The 24,579-nt window shown below is 39.3% G+C and overlaps 2 protein-coding genes across 7 annotated transcripts in view; one reads left to right on the top strand and one right to left on the bottom strand.

Annotated features, from left to right (window-relative positions):
- The window catches only part of CEP57L1 (centrosomal protein 57 like 1), a 72,970-nt gene extending 54,053 nt beyond the window's left edge, over window positions 1-18,917 (bottom strand). For 2 of the 6 annotated variants that reach the window (XM_038554889.1, XM_038554890.1), the window contains exon 1: window positions 18,785-18,916. The gene's annotated coding sequence lies outside the window, so the exon portion shown is untranslated. Of the gene's footprint in view, window positions 1-18,784 lie in introns of all 6 variants that reach the window. The other 4 variants (XM_038554891.1, XM_038554887.1, XM_038554892.1 and 1 more) reach the window with 4 other exon arrangements.
- A 963-nt stretch (window positions 18,918-19,880) lies between these two features.
- The window catches only part of SESN1 (sestrin 1), a 98,436-nt gene continuing 93,737 nt past the window's right edge, over window positions 19,881-24,579 (top strand). Inside the window, exon 1 of the mRNA XM_038554885.1 lies at window positions 19,881-20,629. Coding sequence (XP_038410813.1) covers window positions 20,348-20,629 — 282 coding nt within the window. The 5' untranslated portion in view covers window positions 19,881-20,347. The remainder of the gene's footprint in view (window positions 20,630-24,579) is intronic.

The following is a 24,579-nucleotide window of genomic DNA, read 5'->3' as shown; positions in this document are numbered from 1 at the left end:
TGGAGTGTACTGATTATGCAGGAGCCCAAGGGGGGATGAGCTGTTGGACAATTATAAATAACTAAAGCTCATCTATTTAATTGCCAAAATTTATTTGAACTAGTTTTAAAAGAAATATTTCTAAAATGTTTAACCTATTTTCCCTTCTTTTAGGCCAAGTATACATAACACAATTTAATCTTTGGGATGATTTAGGACATTATCATAGCTCTTTAATTATATACTATGATACTTACAGAACCAAACTGATACTTGTTGGACTGCTTGTCCCTTCACTGGAAAGTTCCAGACTTAACAGATTTTGTTTTCTGTCTTTTCACCTTTTGCTATCTCTTGCTTTCCAGTCTGTTTATGAGGTATTTATGTGCCTCTGATAGAATATTCCCCTTTCTAATAAGGTTTCTTAATTTATAGCCAATAAGAAACAATAAAACAAGTCTCATTCACTAGCCATTCAGAGATGAAAAATACATATGAAAAATACTGGTAGTCCTTACAGCAGAGTTTAATTATACTATAAAGGGTGCTACAGGAACCCAGAGGATCATCATAAGAGAGTCTGGGGATTTCAGAGATGACCTGAGCTGAAATCAAGAGCCAATCACTTAACTGACTGAGCCACCCAGATGCCCCAAAGAGGTAGCTCTTAAACTGCAATATGATAGATGAATGAGTAGGATCTGATAGGCAAAAGTGAAATGGGTAGTAGAGAAGATCAAGTGTACAATCAAAGGAAATAGCATGGTAATAATAAAAATATAATAATGATACTTTACATTTATTAAACGCATGTAAATTAACTTAGTAAGATCCTCATAACAATTGTATGAAGCATGACTATTCCCATTTTAGAGATCAGGAAACTATGGCACAGAAAAAGTGTTTTGTTCAAGTTCACACAACTAGTTAAGTTGCAAAGTCAAGATTTGGACTTAGGCAGTCTGGGTCCCAAACCCACACTTTTAACCACCATGCTGTATTGTTTATTTATGAAAAGATATGAAAGCAAGAGAGAATCTACTGTTTTGAGCACTGTACTACAAGTAATATATACAACTGGAAGATTACAAATGGGTATTGCAAAAACTAGCTAGGAAGGGCTTTGTATGCCAGGTACATGTGTTTGGATTTTACCAGGTAGGCAATAATAGCCATCCAGCAGAGGAACAGCAGGATCAGACTGCCTTTGATAAAGAGTTCTGTGAAATGTGAAAGAAGAAAAATGACCAGAGGCTAGGAGTCGATTTAGGAAGCTATTCCAAAACTCTGTGAGAGGTGATAGAGACTTGAACCAAAGCAATAGAAGTGGGAATAGAAAGGAGGGGACAAGAGGTGCCTGTGTGCCTTGGTCAGCTCAGGTCATGATCTCAGGATCATGAGATGGAGTTCCACCTTGGACTCTGTGCTGGGTATGGAGCCTGCTTGGCATTCTCTTCCTCTCCCTCTGCCCCTCCCCACTCCCTAAAAACAAAAACAAAAACAAAAACAAAAGAGGGGACAAATTAGAGATAAATAGGATGTTGAATTCATAAAATGTATGACCTGAATGAGGAAAATCAGCGATAGGGAGATATTAAACTATAGTCAAAGAAGAAAACAGATGGAGGGTGGTGGATGTGGTATAAAAAGATTCACTTTAGTCATGTTTGAGGGGCTTGTGGAACAATAACAACACAAACAGCTAACACATCAAGCTTATCATGTGTCAGACTCCAGTCAAAGAACTTCATATATGTGGATCCACTGAATTATCAAGGTGACCCTCTAAGGTATTCAAATTTCTTTCATTTTTAAATTTTTTTTATTCATGAGAGACAGAGAGAGGTGGGGGGCAGAGACACAGGCAGAGGGAGAAACAGGCTCCATACAGGGAGCCTGACATGGGACTCGACCCCGGGGCTCCGGGGTCACGCCCTGGGCTGAAGGCAGCGCTAAACGGCTGAGCCACCCAGGTGTCCCCAAATTTCTTTCATTGACATGTGGTACCTGAGAAGCTAAGTAACTTTGCCCACGGTCACATAACTATTAAGTGGCTGAGCTGGGACGTGAACCCAGGTAGCCAGGGTCAGAGTGTATTCTGCCTTTAGCAGAGCCACATCAGTTGTATATAGATGAATTTGGCATTGAAGAAAAATGGTTTTTATTTTTTAAAAAGATTTATTTATTCATGAGAGACACGCACAGAGAGAGGCAGAGACACAGTCAGAGGGAGAAGCAGGCTCCATGCAGGGAGTCGGACATGGGACTCGATCCCAGGACCCCGGGCTTACAACCTGAGCCAAAGGCAGACACTCAACCACTGGGCCACCCAGGGGGCCCCAAGGTATTTATTATAGCGCAGATTAGAGGGCATCACCCAGGTCCACAGAAACAGAATCTCTGGGCCCAGAAAAATAAAGGTTTCACTCCCCAACTGATTCTTATGTAAATTAAAGTTTGAAGATAACTGATGAGGAATGAACAAAGAAATGTATACCAATGACATTAAGTTTATCAGAAGTGTGTCTACCATAAGAGTAAACAACTTCTGAAGAAGGATGGTAAGTGAAGGCCTAACCAAGTGTCTGATGGGTCTTTTCTCAAATCTAAGCCACCAGCTATTATTCTTTTATGTATCATAAGAAAGAAAAAAAAAAACCCAGGAGACTTTACATGGAAAGCTAAAACAAAAGAAAGGCTACAGATGAAGAGGAGGATAAATGGAAAATAAATCCACGATGCAGAAAGAGACAGCAAGGAAATTTGAAAGTCTCTACCTTTCAAGTACCAGGCACCAAGTAGAGAAAATGTTATCCCGAAGACAATTCTTACACAGCTTTGTATTCTGAATTCATACTACCAGTGAGATTAAAAACAAACTCTTAAATAGAGAATTTAATTTAAAATGGTCTCAGGTTGGTAGTAATGCAAATGACTGGTACAGGCAAATGCAAATCCTCTCTGAAGTAATCCAACTTTAATTCAGGCCAGTAACGATGATAAGACATCACTATTTCAGAACTTTTTTTAAATGTGAAAAATGTGTCTTAGCGTCACTGAAACACAACAAATGGAATGTCTACCAAACTATTCTGAATGCCCAAAAACAGGGACGGAGAGGCTAATTTCTGGTTCTTAAATGTACTCCACAGATAATTTCATACAGGTATTGATTTATTTTTAGTATTAAGAACTATAAAAGATATAAAAATCCTTTTCTTCCCATTATATTTAATCATGTTTTATGATTCCCCCAATATGAAAAGTCTCCCCTGTAAAAAATTACAAAATAAAACAGTTGCCAACAAGTGAGATCAGACCACTCCTACCCCAACTCCATGCAAATGCTTTAACATTCTTTGGGACTTCGAGAACTAGATTGCTAAATTCACCAGAGGACCTGGTAACTGTCCAGACACAACAGGAGAAGCAGAAAACTTTGCTCCTGCCAAGGATGATGATTTGCAGTCCTAGTCCAACACTCAGTATTCAGTCTTAGACTCACAGGCCACAAACACACTAAATATTTTCATTATATCCAGAGTATTCTGGCCCTTTATAAAAAAATTAATCCCTTTTTAACAATGACATCATGAAAAAAATTCCTTTAGCATTTTTATAATTTTCCAGAAAAGCTGTGTACTCCTAGTTCAGCCATGCATTTTCCATCTTTTCCAAGGATAGTGTAATATAAACATTGCACAAATTACACACCATAGCTGTTTTGGGATCTTACAAAACTGCAGTTTCATTATATAGCAAGCATATCTTCTAAACATCATTAGAAGACTAAAATGTTTTGAGAATGTCAATAAGCACCAACTGATTACTGTGAAGATTTCCTAATAAAAAAAAAAGTTTACAAAGAAATCAGTTATTCAACTGCTAGCTTCTCCTTGCTTTTAGTGGGTAAAGGTCCTTAAATCCCTCTCACAGCATTACCTACAGTCCTGTTTAAAGCAACTAATAGAAGAATTCAAATTGGATTCCCACTCTTGCCATACCCTGCCAGAGCATTTTTCATTTAGGAAAACTGTTTCCTATCCCAGGACCAAATATATGCTTGTATGTATAAATGTGAGTATAGGGATTTTCTAAGACTGTGGAAAATGAACCATCCCACATCCTTATCTAGAATTTAATGTTCACTTTTCCACAGAAACAAGGGAATACTGGTTTTATAGTGCCACTGCTGTTCTAATCATGTTATACAAATAGTTTCTAGGTGGATCTATGGAAAATCCATTGTTACTGTCAACCTACTTAGCAGTAACTTTTCAGATGAAACTTGTTAGTATAGTTTGTGTACTATATAATATCCAATAAAAAAATTTAAGTGGTCTATAATCCCACTATACAGAAATCCCTATTAATATGTTTTTTTGCAGGTAGCAAAACTTAAACAAGTTAGAAGAGCACAAAATAAAAGTAAAACATTTTCTACTCCTAGACTGCTGATTCCCAACCATGTCTACTGCTTTTCCCTCTCTGAAGATAACAACCACAGCAGTGTCTTGAGATCAAAATGAAAGACAATTATTTATATACCTACATACTTTTCTTTAGCGACTCTCCTGTCCTACACATCGATCAGCAGGCAACGGAGGAAAAGATTCATTAGATTCTAGAAACATAGTAATCTTTTTCATTACAGCACCATTGGTTCATTCTCTACCATTACATCCCTTTAATCTGTTGCTATTCTCTTGGATTTAGTGATGAGAGACTAACTCTTGCTGAGGCATTTCCTACTCCATTTCTACAGACTTGAGGATAAGACTGCATCTGCATGGCTTCACTAAGGAGTGTGACATAATGGAAAAGGGCTGTGGATTGAATCAGCAGGCTTAGTTTTCTTCCTGTTCCTGACACTTCTATAGCATGTAATCCCAGTTATATCACTTTGTTTCTCTTAGTTTTGAAAAATATTAAGTATTATGTAAACAGAGTGGTGGAAAAAGCAGTGATAATAAACTGTCATTCTTTTCTTGGAGTTTGTTTCCTTATAATTTTGCCCTTACAAATATTAATCTCTGCCATAAACTCTTCCCTTCACTCCCTATAATAATTCAACTCTTTGTATTTCCATTTCCCTAATGCTTCTGACTTGTTAGGTTGTAATAATACTCCTGTTAAATTAAATATATATTCTTGACAATGAACTATTCCTGAAGTTCTTACAACTTCACATTTCAAGTAATGTTACCTTTATAGGGACTTTCATTCATAAAATACATTTTCATATTTCCATTCTCCCTTATAAGCAAATGTACCTGAAATCTATATTATTTGAGAAAGCAGTATGCATAGTGGTTAAGGGGTGGGCTCTGCAGCGAGACTCCCTGAGGATGAATCCTGTGTAATCGGAGGCAAGTTTCTTAAAATTTCTGTCTTTCCCCCATCTTTCAAATGTGAATACTAAGACTACCTATGTATTTCAGAGAGCTGTATGTAATGAATCAACATAAAGTTCTTAGAATATAGTTTGGCTCATGCCAAGAACTCAATAAAGCTTAGTTAATATTTTTTCTTCCTGTTTTGACTTTTTTTTTTTTTTTTGGTATAGGTGACACACAGTATTACATTAGTTTCAGATATACAACATAGTGATTGAACAAGTTTATATATTACGTTATGTTCACTACAACTATAGCTACCCTCTGTCAAATCTTAGTTTTTACTGATATCTAAAAATCTTTATATTTTGGATATCACACCTAACATGTTGCCAGTATAATCACCGCTGTGCATAATGACACTGAGAAACCTCAAAATCCTAAAATCCTTTTGAACTATCAAAACCCAAATTATATCCAGTATTGTCTTACTATTAGGCCATATTATATCCTAAAGTCTCTAAATAGGTAATCCATAAATAGCATACAAGATGACTTTTCACAAAATAGAATGCTCCATTCCCCACAATTTTTAACCTACTTAGCACAGTAACTTTACACTGCTGCAGTACAAACCCAATTTGTATGACTAATACCTTCTCTATACCCAGCCCTTCCCAAGTGTCTTGTATAACTAATACCTTCTCTATACCCAGCTCTTCCCAAGTGACAATACTACTTTGGGGGTTGCTCTGATTTATTTGTTCTTTATTTCTGCTTAAGATGGTTAAATTTTTTATCAAGTACTGATGACCATTTGTCTGAATTTTAAGAGCTCACATACATTTGAATGTTCTAAAAGCACCTCAAATTCGTATTTAAAATTTAATACATCTTCCCCCTAAAAACTGTTTTTTAATCACAGTTAATGTTATTATTCCTCTACTCCCCAATGCTCAAGTCCGACGGATTTCAACACCTAAGGCACTTCCTGAATCACCTACACTATTCCATCTTCACCGCCACTGACTGAGCCCTTATTTTTCTGCCTGGACTACTACAATGGCCTTCTAAAGTGATTTCCCTGCTACTAAGCTTGTTCCACTGGACTATCCTCTACTCTGCCTCCAGAGTGATCTACTTAAAATTATGACCAGCTAAGCCACTTCAATGCTTAAAACTCTTCAGTGACTCCTCACTGCCTCCAAAATAACGATTAAGCATGTTCTAGGGCATATAGGCTCTCCATGACCTTGCTTCTTTCTCTTGCTTCTACTATGCAAACACATTTCTAGCATGTTCTCTCTTCCTAGAATATCCTTGCCATGGAAGACACAGTTTACCAGTTAATCTGTCCATGAAGCTTTCCCTTTCCTGGCTCCCTGTAGCTGGGCTAATTAACTCTCCTCTTGTGTACCTATACACTTTCTTACACCTACTAGCAAGCTGCAATATCTTAACCATACCAACTTCTGATCCATATATCTGAAGTGAACAACTGTGCACAAAAGGGCCGAAGTAATCTACTGATGGGCAGAGTTGCTGACAAGTTAGTCTGTAAAGAGACACCACTGAGTCCTTACTTTTTTTCAAACTAGACTTGTTGGCACAGCTACTAAGGCATTAACATGAGAAACAGCATATGTTGTTGAATAGCATGGAGGGCAAAAGGACAAAACTTGATTTGCCTGCCTATCTGAGGTAGAAGTTTAATTAAGATAATCAAAACATATTTTACTTAAAGTGCACCTATGAAAATTGGTATTAGCCTCTGCTTAAATATTCTAGTTCTTCAGCAGTTTTTAATGTGCATACTTTACTTTTAGCTGACTGTGCCAAATGCTGAAAGTGCTGAGAACCTTCCAATATATCCCTAACAGCCAAAATACAAGAGGCATCGAAAAGACCCTATGATGGCTAAACACGAGATCATTATTGCTCCTAAGAACTTCCCTTGCATCCAAACAGAGGCTGCCTGTGACTGTGTCTGCATAACTTGCTTCATATAATATTGAGATGACTTTTCAGGAACGCTAATGTTAGGAATTGACATAATTTTCAGTTTTCATTCCATTTCAGTTCCAATGGTATTTGCTGACTGTCTAACATATGCCAGAATTTTTGCTAAGAGAGGGAGGTGGAAAGAGGAAGAGGTCACAGTTTCGGGTGAAATAAATGAAATCCTAAACAACTCAGGGCTTGAACTTGCTTCAAACTAGTACAAATTTGGTGCCTCCCATAAAGTAGAGGGCTGACCCTCCAATGTTGATTTCATCATGACAGTTGGCTGGGTCTGCCAGTCCAGGCCAGACCAAAACTGGCTAGGAAATCTAGCCTCCTTTAATATGACGAACTTTTATCCTTTAGTTTAAAACTTCCTATCAGCTACAAATTACAGCCCATCAAAAGACAGAGAAGACAGGCAGGCACCTGGGTGGCTCAGTTGGTTAAGTATCTGACTCTTGATTTCCACTTAGACCGTGATCTCAGGGTCATAATCTCATATCTTGAGATCGAGTCCATGTGAGGCCTGAGTTGGGCTCCACACTGGGTGTGGAGCCTCTTTAAGATTCTATCTCCCTCTCCCTCTGCCCTCCCTCTCTTTAGGAAAAAAAAAAAAAAAAGCCTCTGAAATGCTTAATAGGGAGCAAATGACATCCTTCTTTGATTAAAGTTCATATAAATACAGATAAATCAAAGCCACTAAACTCAATTCTTTAAAATGTATATAGTCTTATACAGTATATTCTTCATATCTGTACTAAAAGGCAAAATCTAAAATTATCAACTAATACTTGAAAAGTATTGTAATTTACAAAACCTTTATACATCAAATCTTAACTTAGCCTTACAAAGTGGCATACTAGCATTATAGTCTTTTTTGAACACATGAGGGAACCAGGGCAAAACAATCTTTTATAATCTAAGGTCATATGTGTAATAAGTGGCAAAAACAGAATTCAAACTTACATCTCCAGACTCTAAATGTGGTGCCCTTTCTGTTTCTGCACTGTTTTTACCATAAATCATAATTAATTCAATTTTTCCCTATGCTTAGCCTCAGATTAAAAAAAAAAAAAAACTAAGGGGGTCATTTTCTTAGTACTATTTATTTTTTTAAAGATTTATTTATTTATTTATTTACTTACTTACTTATTTACTTATTTATGATAGACATAGAGAGAGATAGGGGCAGAGATACAGGAGGAGGGAGAAGCAAGCTCCATGCCGGGAGCCCGACGCGGGACTCGATCCTGGGACTCCAGGATCGTGCCCTGGGCCAAAGGCAGGCGCTAAACCGCTGAGCCACTCAGGGATCCCCCCTTAGTGCTATTTATTTAAGGCAAAATTAAAATAAGTTTTCATTCACTAAGTGCACACACTGACAGTGGGTGGACCAACCAATACAGCTGCTGATAGCAGACAGAAGCCAACTTAAGGTTGAGACTTTCCCCTTGTATAAAAAGATCCATGCACAGAGAAACATGTTTGGCTGAGTATAATTCAATTTGTAAATATTCCAAAGCAAACATTACAACTATCAGAAGTGTTTCCCCTTAAAAAAATAAAATAAAATAAATAAAAAATAAAAAAATTAAAAAAGAAGTGTTTTCCCTTGAAATAGACCTCCTGTGAAGATAACTGAGAAAAACATAAAACATCTTTAAAACAAAGTCTATTCTTTCCTTTAAAAAAATAGACATATATTAACCCCAAATAAATATTTCTTTCCATTTTCCCTCATGTCCACTAATCCCTCAACTGCCTCTGACAATGAAAGAATAAAATATTAACAATAGATGGTTTTTGAAGTTGGAAATGCATAACTTTTAGCCATCAGTGGTCATTAATTTAGCATTATCTTTAATATATTTATTATAGTTTCTGTGATTTAATTTAGTTGTCTTAACAAACATAATTTTGTTTAAGCAATGTCTGCACACATCTGTCTTCTGCACACATCTGTCTTCTTCAAGAGTAAAGGATCATATCTTATTCATTATTCTCTCATCCACTGGACTTATTATATGGTAGTTATTCAATAAGCATTTGTTGCCCTCAAATCAATTAATGTAGTAGAAATACATAAAACAAAATACATTTGAGTCTTACAGTTAACAAACATTTATTCACAAATGTACTGCATACATTTTACTTCCATACAGGATTTACCTTTAAATTATACTTGGCAACATGTTGTCTTTCATTGTAATGTTGTGCCTTACAATCTTTGGCATCTTAGATTCAATGAATAGTCTTTATAAAAATATACATTAAGAATATTCTTCTCATGTAATTAAATAAGTAAATGCAAAGTGCTGATCATGGATCTCTAGATTACATAAAGATGTGAGGGGGTATCCTTTACAGATGGCTCCCCTACTAAATCAGTGAGTCAGGAAAAAAAAAAAAATCAGTGAATTAGGTCTTCAAGAGCCAGAACTTTATTTTATTCGTCTTTGTATTTCTAGTATGTCCTCCCTAATGGCTCAATAAAGATGAGCTAAATGAATGAAAACATCTGGTCTGGGGAAAAGAATGAGTGGGGGAGAGGGGATGATCCATGCTGTAAAGGAAAAAAACAAATTATAAAGATAACTAGGTTTAAAAAAATAACAAGAAATATACTATTTTATTTTTATTATTATTATTTTTAACTCATGAGAGACACAGAGAGAGAGGCAGAGACAAAGGTAGAGGGAGAAGCAGGCTCCATGCAGGAAGCCTGACGTGAGACTGGATCTGGGGTCTCCAGGATCACGCTCCGGGCAGAAGGCAGGTGCTAAACCACTGAGCCACCCGGGCTGCCCTAATATTTTTTTAAATGACACAAAACTTTAATATCTTACCGATATATGTATATATTCACATTAAACATGTGGGTAAGAAAAACAGAATAGAAAAAAAGAAGAATGAAGCCAGCAATGAGATTGGTTTCTAAAATTTATGTCATAAATTATATATACATGTTAGAGCTGGCTCATAAATCTTTCAATAAGGGCAAAATAAATACATTCAACAATTTTATTTTTAAAAATATATTAAAATTTGCCAGAAATATTGGAGATTTAGACATTCAAAGCACATTACAGTAAATTGGAGACACCAAAGACAGAAGAACTGGAAAACATATTAAAGAATTAACTTGGTATAAGTGGTTCATTCATTTATTGCAGAAAGATAGAAATAATACACACAGAAAAAACTGTATTCTGAGAATAGTATATATGAGAGCATTTCAGAAAATAGGCTTTTAAAAGGCTGAAAAATTAGAATTCAAATCGATCTTGTTAGGGAAGAATTCAAATTAAATTTTGTTAGCGATATCTTAAAAATAAAATCTGAAGATTCAAATTGAAAAGCGTCTATGATTCAACTGGGCAACACACACATGCCCATATACACGCCCAATATATACAAATAACACTTAATAAGCTATTTTCCAATAAGCCAAAATAAGAAAAACCAAGTAAGCACTTGGAGGCAAAACTCAAATCTTAGAAGTTTTCATTATAAGAAAAAAAATGGTAACTATGGATGGTGACAGATGTTAACCAAACTTATTGTGATCATTTTGCAATATATACAAATATGAAATAATTATCTTGTAAACCTGAAACTAATGTTATATGTCAATTATACCTCAATAAAAAAAGGTCTTTGAATAAATCACCTGAGAAAGTAACCATAGGCCTTCCTTTACTTCTTATCTAAAGATTCATTAGGAATATATATTTTTCAATTACAAAATTAATTTCTGAAAAAGAAAAGAAGATCTTTCACTTAAGACTCTCTCTATCCCTCTCCCTTTATTTTCCTTTCTTGTCTTTTGTTCCATGAAATGGGAGTGATTTTGTGATACTACTGCACAACAGCAATCACAAATTAGCATCTAATTTAATTACCTTTATAGCCTTTTACAAATCTAAATCAGTAGGAGGTATTGAATGGAAAATTTAGAGATTTTATTAATCTCCTAGGTAATAGTACACACTTTCCATGAATTCATAATATTGTGCTTTTTTAAAAAGATTGTATTTATTTATTTGAAAGAGCACAAGCAGGGGTAGGGACGGAGGAAGAGGGAGAAGCAGACTCCCTGCAGAGTGAGGAGTTGAGATGGGGCTCAATCCCAGGACCCCAAGATCATGACCTGAGTGAAAGTCAGACATTTAACCAATGGAGCCATCCAGGGGCCCCTCATATTGGGCTCCCGATTAAATATGCAACTCAAGTCACATGGTTGGTAACACAATGAGAACTAATATGTACTTATGTTTGACGTGATCGCTGTAAATGCAGGTTAAGAAGGTAAACAATGTTTTATAGATAAAGAAAATGGGGTTTTAGAGAGGTTAGTAATATGTATAAGGTAAAGAAAATGGGGTTTTAGAAAGGTTAGTAATATGTATAAGGTAAATGACAGAGACAAGAATTTAAATGTCTAACTTCAAAGTCAATGGTCTCATGGAATTGCTATGCTGCTTCTCCCCAAAGTTAGCAAAACATCTTAATGTGTTCTCAGCCATGTACAATCCTATTTCCCAGTCTTCTCAATGTATTTATGAAAATTTACCAACTGAAAGCAGTTCTTCTAAATTCCATAACATTTTTATTTGTTGTATCAAAAATAAGACAGGCAATATGAAAGTAAGAACTCTAAACAATGAAAAAAAAAAAAGAACTCTAAACAATGTAAAACTGTATCATACTAAATAAAATCTTATGTGAGTAATTATATTTCCCTGAACTATAATTCTTCAAATGTTTCATATCATACAGGTATGTTATTGATGAACTACGGTGTTTTTAGTAATTTTTATGATAAAGCTGGATATGGAGTCCTTGCTCAGAAATACAATCTTTTATGCTATTTTATGAGAAAAATAATTACCATATTTTTACTTTCTATAACTTTTCCCAATTAAGAAGCTTAAAACACAAAATATTATTAAAATAAATTATAAATTTGAGAAAAATGAAATATAATTCAAGGACCCATTATAAAATCTTAGCAAATATTGGCAATGATAGGATTATACAAAACAGCACTCTTAAGTTCAAATACAAAGCACTTTATAAACATTTTGTTAATCTCAATCAAACTGAAGGACAAATATTACTTTACATAAAGATGATTATTTATTTGCTACAAGTGTTGCCAAGGATAGAAGGGTCAGAGGGAGAGGGAAAGAGAGAATCTTAAGCAGACTCCATGCCCAGCATAAAGTCCTACGCAAGGCTTGACTGATCTCAAGACCTTGAAATCACGACTTGAGCTGAAATCAAGAGTCGGATGCTTAACTGACTGAGCCACCCAGGCACCCCAAAAGATGGTTATTTTAAAAGATACTATTTCTTGAATATCAATATATGCCAGATGCTAATCTAAAAACTGTACATACACTATCTCATTAAACCGTCACAACAGTCGTTGGAAAGGAGGGAATTATCTTCCTTGTACACATCACACTAAGGCTATCTCATCTCCCACATCCAAGGTTAGGGAGGTTAAAAAAATTGGCCAAATTCACACACTTAGCAAAACAGAGACTTAGAATTCAAATCTAAGATTCTGAGACTCTGAGGTCCATGCTCTGTTCACGATTTGAATATGTAACTGTACCTCTCAACAACAGTTAAGGTTTCCTGTGCAAGTTGTTCCAAAGCAGTATTAGGTACTGTTCACTTGCATGACTTGTAAGTCCTTCAAAAAGATGATTAACATGTCCAAACCTGGACTCAGTAACTTCCCATCCCAAGACTGGTGTTTCTAGTATACTCCCTACTCTGATTAATGGAAGGAGTTAGGCTTCACCATCTGGATAGTAGTCAACCCATGACTTTTTTTTTTTTTATCTCCCATATCCAAATAGTCACTAAATTCTGTTGATTCTACCTCCTAAACATCATTCTTTCTTCATTATCTCTCATATAGACCTTCAGCTACTACCCTATGTCTATCCCTCACCGTTCAGACAAGCTTCTTCAAAGAATGGTCTATATTCCACTTAAATTGAATGCTTCTTAAGGGCAATTCTGAACAGGTGCTTTTTAAGAATGCTACTGTATACTTATCACCCATTACAGAGTTGTCCACAGTAGGTTTTCAATAAATACTGAACAAATGAATGCAAATATCTGGCTTCCATCCCTCTTAATGCTATATATAGTATATGTGCTATTAAGTGACCACAGTATGTAAACTTCCTTTGTTCTGATTCCAAGTTCCTAAGCAATGAGATGACTTTTCATGTAATTTTCTTACAGAGAAAACTCTTTGGTTGGAGAATCTAGATGCTATCTACTTGGCAAATGCCTCAAAGCACATTAATAAACTGGCATTCTGATAAATTCATCATTCTCACATACACCCACACACAACAGACAATTTCCATGTCTCACAAACTCTCACACACTTAGCCCAATTGTGATTCTAAGCCCATAAGACTTTGGAGTGCTGTTTTTCCATGGTAAATTCATCAATGAATTTCATAATAAAGGCTTCTTAGAGACCAGCCAGTCAGCTTTTTCCTTGATCAATGCACCATTCATTTAAAGCAGCAATTCCTCTATATATGTTATACTTTTTCTTTGTATATTTTACTATCTTGCAACAACATAAGGCATGTAGAAATCTGGTAAAAATGTTAGCAAATTCAATTTCATGAGGGTGAGCACTGTAATTCACTAGCAATAAAAGTTCTCTTTTAAGACAAATCTTCTGGGGTGCCTGGGTGGCTCAGTCCATTAAGCATCTGCCTTCAGCTCAGATCATGATCCTGGGGTCCTGGGATCAAGCCCTGTGCCAGGCCCCCTACTTAGCAGGGAGTCTGCCCCTCCCCCACCCCGACTTATGTGAGTTCTTTCTCAAATAATTAAAATCTATTTAAAAAGACATTTCCTAAAATGTCTTCATCAATAAAGTACCTTCTTCTACCAATTATCTTGTGTTTTTGTAAACAATAGGTAAATACTGCAATACCTTTGAAAATTCTGTGACATATTTTTCTTCCCCTGATCCACCAAATATGTACGAAGTTCATACTAGATGCCAAGCACTGTACTCAGAGCTGGGGATGATGAGCAAATATCAGCACTGTCGTTGCTTTTCTGTGCTCAAGCTTTAGAAACACTCACTGGGGTGCCTCAGTCAGTTAAGCATCTGACTTTTTATTTCAACACGGGTCATGATCTCAGGGTCATGAGATCAAACCTCACATCAGGCTCCACAGAGTGTGGAGTCTGCTTGAGATTCTTTCTCCCCCTCCCTGCCCCTCTCCCACTCCCCTGCAGGCACTCTCTCTCTCTCAAATAATAAACAAATTTTTAAAAAGCAGCAGACACATTTTCATAAAATTATCACAGAGCAGTATAAAACTACATTTGTAACTTATTCGCAAGTAGAGGCATATGGTAAAATAAGAGTATATTTATAATAGAGACATTTGTTCAGATCAGGTAAACTGAGAAAGTGGTATGTGAGTTAAGATCTATAGGAACGGGAGTCAAAGACAGGCTAAAGAAGTCTGAACAAAGAACACAGTACACATACTGCCTCTATACTCACTATCTCCAGTTCTTCTCCCATTCTCTCTTAAATAAAATGCTCACCTGACTTTTATATTCTTTACTCAACCAAAACTGCTCTCAAGATCCTCAATGACCCCCTAAATGTAGTGCTCAATTATCAATCCTTATCTCACTTGATCCAGAGCAGCACTGCACATACGTAGTACTCCTTGACCACTTTCACCACACTCTGTGGGTCCTGTGTTCCCTAGCTGCTCCTGCATAGTCGCCTTTGCAGATGACTCCAGATCAACCCAAACCCTACGGAGTACCTCTTTTTGTGATACCAACTATACGCTGGCTTTAACTGCTATTAAAACACTACTGTGAAATCCAGTTATTCTGTCTACAGCCAGATCTTTTACCTCATCTCTGTGCTCTTTTACCTAACTTGCCTACTCCATACCTCTACTTGAATATCTTAGAGGCATCTCAAACTTTACATGGCCAAACAAGACTCTTGATTTCCATCTCCTTACCTCTGTACACAAATCTGTAGACATCCCCACAACATGAAATGGCAATTCCATTCTTCTCGTTGTTTAGCCTAAAAACTTTGGAGTCATCTTGGACTCCTATACGCTCACACCTCATATCCAATCTATCAGTAAAACTTGTTAGCTAAACAAACACAACAGGTCCAGACTATGGGCCTCTTCCCATTGCCTCCACTGTTAGCACCCTGGTCCAAGCTACCAATATCATCTCTCACCTGGATTATCACTTTAGCTTCCTAACTAGTGTCTCTGCTTCTACACTCGCTTCTCCCTAATCTATGCTCAACACAGTTTCAAAGAAGTAATCATTTTGAAAAGTCAGATCATGCAACTGATCTGCTCTAAGCCCTCCAATGGCTTTCCTAATTCAGTTAAAGGTCAAGGTCCTTTCAACCACCTATGTGACCTCCTTCCTCTGTGACCTCAAGTTATTCTCCCCCCCTGCACTTACTGTGCTCCAGTCACATTGCTATTTCTTTGCTCCTGCCCAGAGGCCTTTATACTGGCTGTTCTCTTCCCAGGAACGTTCTTCCTCCAAGGCTCGGCACAGCTTATTCCTCCTTCTACTTCATATTCCCTCAAATGTCTCCTTCTTGATTAGGTCTCTGACAACCTTATTTAAAAGTGAACCTTGCCCTCTCCCCCCCACACACACAATCTGGTACTTCATAGTCCCCTTCCTGGTTGGCTCTTATTTTTTCTCTACCACATTTGTCTTCATTTGCCTCATATATTATATATTTATTGTTGATCTCTCCCTAATAGAATGTAAGCTCAATGAGAGTAGGAACTTTTGTACAGGTGACCTTCGAACAACGTGGGGGGTTAGAGGTGCCAACTCCCCACCAGGAAGTAAAAAAAAAAAATCCCACAACTTTTAATCCATAGAACTTTTGACTCCCCCCAAACTTAACTACTAGAAGCCTACTGTTGACTAGAAGCCTTGCAGATAACATAAGCAACACATACTCTGTATACATATTATATACAGTATTCTTAAAATAAGTAAGCTAGAAAAAAGAAAATGCTATTACAAAAGCCATAAGGAAGATAGATTTACACTAGTGTACTGTATTTATCAAAAAACAATCCATTTGTAAGCAGACCTGTGCAGTTCAAATCCATGTTGTTCAAGTGTCAATGTATATTGTGCTCAATGACATATGTACTTGTCCCATTACATAGCACTCAACAGATATGTTGGAAATTTGAAATTAGGTGGAAATAGGAAAACCAGCGACTAAAGAAAGATCTGTATGGCTGAAGTAGCGAGAGGTGGAGAGTGGTAGATACACGAAGTGAGGCTGCAGTGGTGGAAAGAGACCAGAGGCTATTAGGCTTTTTACAAACAAGTTTTGCCTTAAGAATAGTGAGACAGCAATGAATGATTTTAAGAGAAGTCTGGCCAGGACGTGCATTTCAAAAAGTTCAGTATGGCTCCAGTGTGGAGAACTAATGGAGAAAGGCCAGAGTGAACAATCACTATGACAATGGTCTTGGCAACAGATTACGGCAGTTTGGAAAAGGCTGTGCTTACGTAGATCATGGGTACAGCTGGATGGAGCTATACGTCTACAAGTCACAGGTGGCAGTGGAACCATGTGTATGGATGGGAGCAGACTCAACTATGCAGGCAAAAGGGGATCTAGATTTAAGAAACTACGCTATGCATTGGACAAGGAGGAGGAGCCCCAAAAAAGGACAAAAAAGGAATGTCTTTTTAAATTTTTTGAAATCATACTCACAAGTTCACATTTTTTTTTTTTTAAATCAGATTTAAACCAAGTAGCATAAAAGTAGCAAGGCCTTTTCAAATCAGACTAATTCATTTAAACTGTCAAATCTGTCCAAGGTCAGGTCACTCTCAGAAACCATCCGGAAAATTCACAGGGCTGGTCTCTTTGCGGCTTCAAAGTAGATCAACACACAGGAAGTTACCCTTCCCAAAATAGAGGGGATTTTGGCTTATTGCAGTTTCCTGAAAGTACTGTCTCTCTCTCTCCCTTCTGAGCCTCACCATAGGCTTCTTCCGGTCTTCTTTCCCTGGGATGAAGAATTTCCCTGACTTTCCAGGATTAAGCCAAGAGACCCTCTTTCTAGACGTCCCAGATAGCCAGCTACCATACTGTGTACTGTAATTGTGTATTTTACTACCAGATGCCATCACTGGAGAGGGGGCTGCGGCTTTTCCCCCTGTTGCATACTCAGCACCTCACAAGGAGAAATTTCTAAAATTCAAAAACGGAATTTAAATTTAAAACTTAAGTACGCTGTTTAAAATAACTTATTTGACTTTACTATTATCATTATAATTTAAAATTTAACTAAGTTATCTAAAATAACTTATTTGACTTTACTATTATCATTATCATTTTTTTTTTTTTTTAGTTTCTATTTAAGTGGCCTCTACACCCAACACGGGGCTCGAACTCCCCACCCGGGGAACTGAGCCGCCCCGGCCCCTCCACGGCTCCACTGGTGTAATAAACGCCATCCATCCCACCATGCGGAGAATTAAAATCTCATTGACGAACCGGACGGCCCTTCACACCTTGACTTTTCTCCAGAGGTACGACTTTTTTACAAACAAACATGAACCTTTTATGCAAATGAATCCTTTAAAATAAAAAATAAAATAAATTAAAATAAATAAATAAATAATTTAAAATAAAAATAAAATAAAATAAAATAAAATAAAATAAAATAAAATAAATAAAAAATAAAATCGGGCAGCCCGGGTGGCTCAGTGGTTTAGCGCTGCCTGCAGCCCAGGGCGTGACCCTGGAGACCCAGGATCGAGTCCCGCATCCGGCTCCCTGCATGGAGCCTGCTTCTCTGTCTGTCTCTCATGATTAAGTAAATAAAATCTTAAAAAAAACAAACAAACATACTAAATCTTGGGAGATTTTTTTTTTTTTTAAATAGCATCACCTAAGGGGGGGGGGGGGGGAAGGCTGCAAACGTTCCCATCCAGGGATGCTGGGGTTTCTTCTTTTCCCCTTAGTCTCTCGTGCAAAATGAATCTGACAACTGGCTTCTGCTCGGGATCTCCTTTGGGCGCAGAAAACACACAACATCCCCCGCGCAAAGGCGGACGCCAGGGCCAGCGCACGGGGTCACCTAAGGCCGCCCTCGCGGGTCCCCCCGGCAGAGGTGCGAGCGGAGGCCGCGCGCGGGGCAGCCGTTCCCGCCGCATCCCTTCCTCGCGCCCCAACGCGCCCTCCGCCCGGGGCGCCCGCGCTACTCCTTCCCAGACACACCGGACAAAACCCCCTGGACTTAAGAGGCCATCTTCTAGATGCCTCGATCTCCAAAATCCCTGAGGAAACGAAGGAAAAAAAAAAAAAAAGCCTCAATTGGCAGCCGAAACCCCCCAGCGCTCCCCAAATCGACGCTTACCAAGCTCCGTCCGCGCTAACCGTTGGCTCGAAGGCCGCCACGGGCAACGTCGCAGGGGCTCCTGGGGACTGTAGTTTCTATCGCCCGCAGAACGCGCCGGTACATCAAAACTACACTTCCCAGAAGCCAATGCGACGACGCCCCCTCCCCCCCCATCCCACCCCCACCCCTGCCTTCTTCAATCTCGGATTTGGCGTAATAAAGACACCGTCACTCTTTCCAAGCTGATCTTAAGTGAGGATGCGGTTTCCTCCAGGTGTGTGTCTAAGCCCTCTTGGCCGTGCTCGGCCTCTCTCCGTAATAGCTTCATTGTACTTGTACTTCTTAACTTTTCTTTCCCCGGCTCCGAGCCGGGAGAATCCGTACGTCACGGGACGGAAACGCCCCCGACGCAAAAAAAAAAAAAAAAAAAAAAAGTCCGTTCGGCGCATGCGCTCTGTTCGCCATCACGCATGCGTAGCAGCCGGTTGCAGTTGGCGGCCGGGCGCGGACTTGGGGTCCGGAGGTAGCCCGTCGGAGGGCGGGGCTCTTTCCAATGGCTTTGCCTCCGCGGGTCGCGTCTGCTTGGGCGGGGAAGAGGGCGCTGGGGCAGGGGCGGCTCCTGGTTTATGCCGGGCGGAGAAAGGGGAGGGGCTGCAGGGGGGTGAGGACCCCCATCTCCCCTCCCTCCTCCCGCCCTCTGGGCCGAGCCCCACCGATGGGGCTGGGCGAAGGGGCGGGCTCTGCGCCTGGGGCCTCGCTTGTGCGCCAGCTCGGCGGCCCGGCCCTGCGCGGGTCCGGCTTAGCGGGCGGTGGGCGAGGACGCAGGTAGAGGAAAAGAAGTGGCGTCTGCCCGGGGTTCCGGCGTCGCCGGGGCCGGGGCCGCTTTCCTCCAACGCTGCAACCGAGGCAGCGGCTGCAGAGGCTGCCCCGCCCTGCACCCTGCACCCTGCACCCCGCACCCTCCCCCCTCCAAGGAGCGCCCGGGTCTCCGACCCCGGCGGCCGGCGAGCAAGGAGGGCTTGGCGAGGCTTCCCCGGCAGCTGCCGGCCGGCCGCCGAGGCGGAGGGCGGAGCTGCGGAGGGCAGGGCCTGGCGCCGGAGGAGGGGCGGGGTGGGAATGCTCCCGGGAGCTCGGTGGCCGCCCGGACGAGAATCCCCGAATGGCTGGGGGCGCCTTCCACTGCGAGCGGCCTTCCTGGGCAGAGCTGGGATTTGACAGCTGCACGACGTGAGGATATCCGCTGACCCCGCGAGGCGGAGGAGCGCACTTCCCCGAGGCGGCCTGTCCGGCCAAGCCAGCGCTGCAGGGTTTCAGCTTTCCAACTTTTTTTGTGCGTGTGTCTCTGCCAAGAGGACTGCCCTGCCCCTTCGTGTAGGAGAGAAGGGTGAGTTGTGCCCCGCGTCGGTCCAAAAAGACGCTTCGTGGTTCCAGATGTCACCGAGGCCGCTGTGTTTTCACGGCGACTCGATGTCCCCGGTTTTCTTCTTCTCACGTGCCTCGTTTTAAAAGTGACCAAGTGCTCGTGGGGACATGCCGACGGGGAACTGAAGGCGGCCCAAGGAGACCCTCCCTCCGGTTGTCATGGCTGAAGGAGACAGTGAAGTGAGATGGGACGGGCTGTGCAGTAGAGACCCGAGCACTAGAGAGACCGCGCTGGAAAGCATTAGGCAGACGGTCTTGAGAAAGACCGAGGATCTTCGTTGGGGGAGAGAGGCGCCTCTTCGTCCACCAGACGGGCTTTCACCCCCGGCGGCTTCGTTGGATGGGTTGAATAGACTTCTTGCTCATCTGCTCATGCTTTCTAAGAGATGTCCCTTTAAAGATGTAAGAGAGAAAAGTGAATTTATTTTGAAGAGCGTCCAGGTAAGAAAACATTGTGATTGCAACTGTCCGCCCGGTGCAAGTGCAGGTTTCCTTGCACACTTACCCTCCCTTTGTATTGTGGGCTCCTAGTAGGTGGTTCTGCGAGCCCGTTGTGAGTTCATGCCACAGCTCGGGGTGGCTTGGAAAGCGTGGAATTTGGGGCCCAAACTGTACAAGATGAACTAAAGTAAAAGCCATTTTCAAATAAGAGTAAACAAGTATTGTGTTTCTAGAGAGTTTTTTTTTTGTTTTTTTTTTTTAGCAGAAACTGCATTCCTCTAGGAAAACTATGAGACAGTTACAGTTAATCGCAAGTAAAGACTTGCTTTTTTTTCTTGCATTCATTTTTACATGTTGGAAAGTGATAGCCAGGATGCTTTTCACATCGTTACAAACGATATTCTGTGTGGATGGTTTCTCACTTACAAGCCTCTGAGATGATAAAGCGTATTAAGTGTTCCTTCACTAAATTCAGGATAATTGGTCAGTTTTCTCATGTTCTTAAAAACAAAACAAAAAATCAGGGTCTGTTCTCTAGAGGCGACCTTTTTGCGAGTTTTTTTTTTTAATGAATTACATAAAATAATAAAAGCCTAGATTAGAAAAGGAGGTAACATTTTAAGATTGAAAAGTTGAACCCAGGTTGAGTAGAATGGCAGAAACACTCGTGGTAAATGACTCAATTGGTTTTCTCTGTGTTTGCCTCAATTGCATGATTTTTCTTTTTCACGTAGGCATCTGTTTAAGTTTTCAAAAAGTGCAACAGATTAAAAATGTTAATTTTCCTCCTGTTCTGTGCATAACCAATCTGTCCAGTTTTATTGGAGGACTTATCAGAAGGGTTTTATTTTGACTTTTTTGTTTGTTTAGAGAAAGTTTGTTTTTAGATCATAAGAATGGTCAGTAACACTCTGTTGGTCAGTCTGAATTACTCCACGTGTTGAAGTCATTTATGAAAAGCTCTTAAAACTTATAATTCACTTGGGTGTATAAGCTAAGATTAATAGTTTTTTCTATTTTGGTTGGTTTAAAGCAACAGAAAAAATAATCATGTTCATAAAATGAAGACTGTTTAAGATCTTGGGATAGTTCTTCCCACAAAGTTTGGGAACAACCGTTACAATTCATTTGTCCAGAGTTACCAGAGAGGAATTAATTTTCTAGGTGCCTAAGACTTTTAAGCCTTAAAAGTTATTTCTCTATTTCTCAGACTGCAGTGTCTACAACCACCATTATGGATCATCATTAATCACATCAAGTACTGTTGTTTAGCTGAGGGTGAAGTGTATAGGGCTATATGATCCATTTTTAAAAATATTTGTGTTCGATTTTTAATAGTTTTTCTGTTCCTCCCCCTTACTGTCACATACTTTTCACTTTGGTCTCTCCTGAATCTTTAATTTTGTTGCTTATTTATATTCAAATGGAAAAGCAGATAACCAATTTAGTTCAGAATTATATTGAAAACAGAAGTAATTAGGCTCTGGGGAGTGCAGGGTCAAAGGACTGTGGTATATTGGTAAGTAAATGGGTACTGGAGTTAGACCTCGGCTCAAATTCTCCTCCTTTATTAATGTGCTGTATAACCTTGGACAAGTTACTTGATCTCTCTTAGCTTGGATTTCCACATCTATAAAATGGGAATAATAACATAGAGCTGTTGTGAGAATTAAATGAGATGTAAAGTGCCCCAGTATAAAATGAATGCTTCTCTCCTTTTTCACAAGTGAAAGACATAGACCATGTGATATATATTTCAGAATTCACTCATCCTGGAAAAAAATTCAAGAATCCCCTCCACTGTGAAAGTTCTCCATAGATTTATATTCTTTTTTTTTTTTTTTTTGATCTTTGCATCTATTGCACTTAATTCGTGTTACTATCGTAACAGGCACTCTTATATTGTGCTATAATCACATGTTTATGTGTCTGTGACCCCAGGAGGGCCTTTCAAGTTCTCAAGAGTACTGGCTGGGACCTGGAAGCTACTAAATATCCAGTGGATGAACAGATTTATATTTGGCTACTTTTTATTTCTTATCAGCCTGAATAAAGTTATCAGAGTAGGGAGTTTCCATCCCCACATCATTCATGCATGCCTTCACATAACAGATGTTTATTGAACCCCCCGTGAATGCCATTCTAAGAACTAAGAACCAGTGATGAACAATTTTGACCTCTTACTGGAGACAGATCATAGGGAAGTAAACAAATAATGTAATTTTAGTAAGGGAAGACTTCCCTGAAGAGATGACATTTAAGCAGAGATTTGACAAATTAATAGATATAATCCAGGCAGAAAATGAAATTTGTGAGGGGGACATTCCACACAGAGGGAACAGTTGTGTGAAGACCTCATGGCAAGAGAGAGCTGATGAGTTCTAGGAAAGGTAACACAGTGTGGTTGGAGCATATTTTTGAAGGGAGAGTGAAAGCTTAAGCACATTCTCTGTAGTGCGAACTGGCTCCAGTACTTAATTAGCTCTACAATGTTGAATAAGTTGCATAATTTCTCCTTGACTCAGTCTCCTCCTCTGCAAAATGACGATGATGCTCACAATGAGAATAAAATGAGTAACACTTGCAAAACATAGTGCAGTGCCTAGCACCTAAGAAATGCTCAGCGATATCAGGAATTCTTACTGTTTATAGGCAGGAGTTGGATAACAGGATCTTGTAGGCCGAGTTAAGAGTGGTGGACTTTATCCTAGTAACAATTGGAATCCACTGAGGGGTTTTGAGCAAGATGATGATATAATCCATGGTGTATTAGGAGGATTACTTTCGGAGCAACATGGAGACTGAATTTCAGGGGTCAAGAGTGGATGTGCAACATCAGTTAGGTTATTCCACTAGTTCAAAGCAAAAATTATGGTGGAGCAGGATATAGTAGGAAAAGTGGGAAACAGTGAATGGGTTTGGGAGATCGCTAAGAGTTAGTAACCCCAAGATAGGGTATTGAATTGGATACAGGAGATGAGGGAAATAGCAAAATCAAGGATGCTCTCCAATTTCTGGCTTGAACTACTTGGCGAATAGTTCAGTCATTTCCTGAGACAGAAGAGATGTAAAGGGTCAATTTAGGAGGAGTGGTGAGTTCTCTCTTGGATGTGTGGAGATTAAGTTTCCTATGATACATCTGATTAGAAAAAGCTCCTGAAGGTATTTCTGCCCCTGCTACGATAGTTGTAGTCCTGCCATTGTTATCTGTCACTTCCCCGTCCTCCACCTTGATATCCATCCTCCACATAACTGCAGAGTCATTTATCTAAAATGAAATCTGATCTTGTTACTCTCCTGCCTAAAATCCTTGAGGATAGAATTTAAACTTAAGAATGTCACGTAATGTCCAGCGTCATCTGGCTTCCACATTACTGTTCTAGCCTCACATGGCAAGCCAAATAATAAAATGTAGTGCTCCATAATGCTTTCTGTTATATGTTAGTAAGGCATTAGAAGCTGAACTGACTATGCAATTCCTGCAGCTGTTCCTGCTCTTAATTGCTGTAAATCAGCTCAGAGGTCTGGTAGTTGGGAAAAGAGTTAATAGGGCAGGGGTAGGATGGATTCAACTCAAAATGACTAAACCTGTAAAAAAAAAAAAAAAAAAAAAAAAATTGGCACATTGAGAGAGAGCATTCTCTGTATTCCTGTTCTCAGTTTATTGATTTCACATCAACATATTTATATCTATTGAACACACTTTTGAGAACTGTTCTGTGCCAGGCACTGTACGGTGGACTGGAAAATCAATAAGACCGTTCCCTGCTTTTGAGGAAGGTCTTCTATTCTCATAGTAGGCTTTATTTATGCTGGATTTGTTGTTGTTCTAAATCTCTTAATACCTTTTTGATATGTTTGATTCTCTAAACAAAGGAACAGATGTATTAAAACTGGTTGGATACATTAGTATAGTCTATGGATGAATTGTAGTCTTTATGATGCATATA

This window comes from Canis lupus, chromosome 12, assembly GCF_011100685.1.
Source record: "Canis lupus familiaris isolate Mischka breed German Shepherd chromosome 12, alternate assembly UU_Cfam_GSD_1.0, whole genome shotgun sequence".
NCBI lineage: Eukaryota > Metazoa > Chordata > Mammalia > Carnivora > Canidae > Canis > Canis lupus.
Note: the sequence above shows the minus strand (reverse complement) of the source record. Positions and strands in the feature narration are given on the sequence as shown.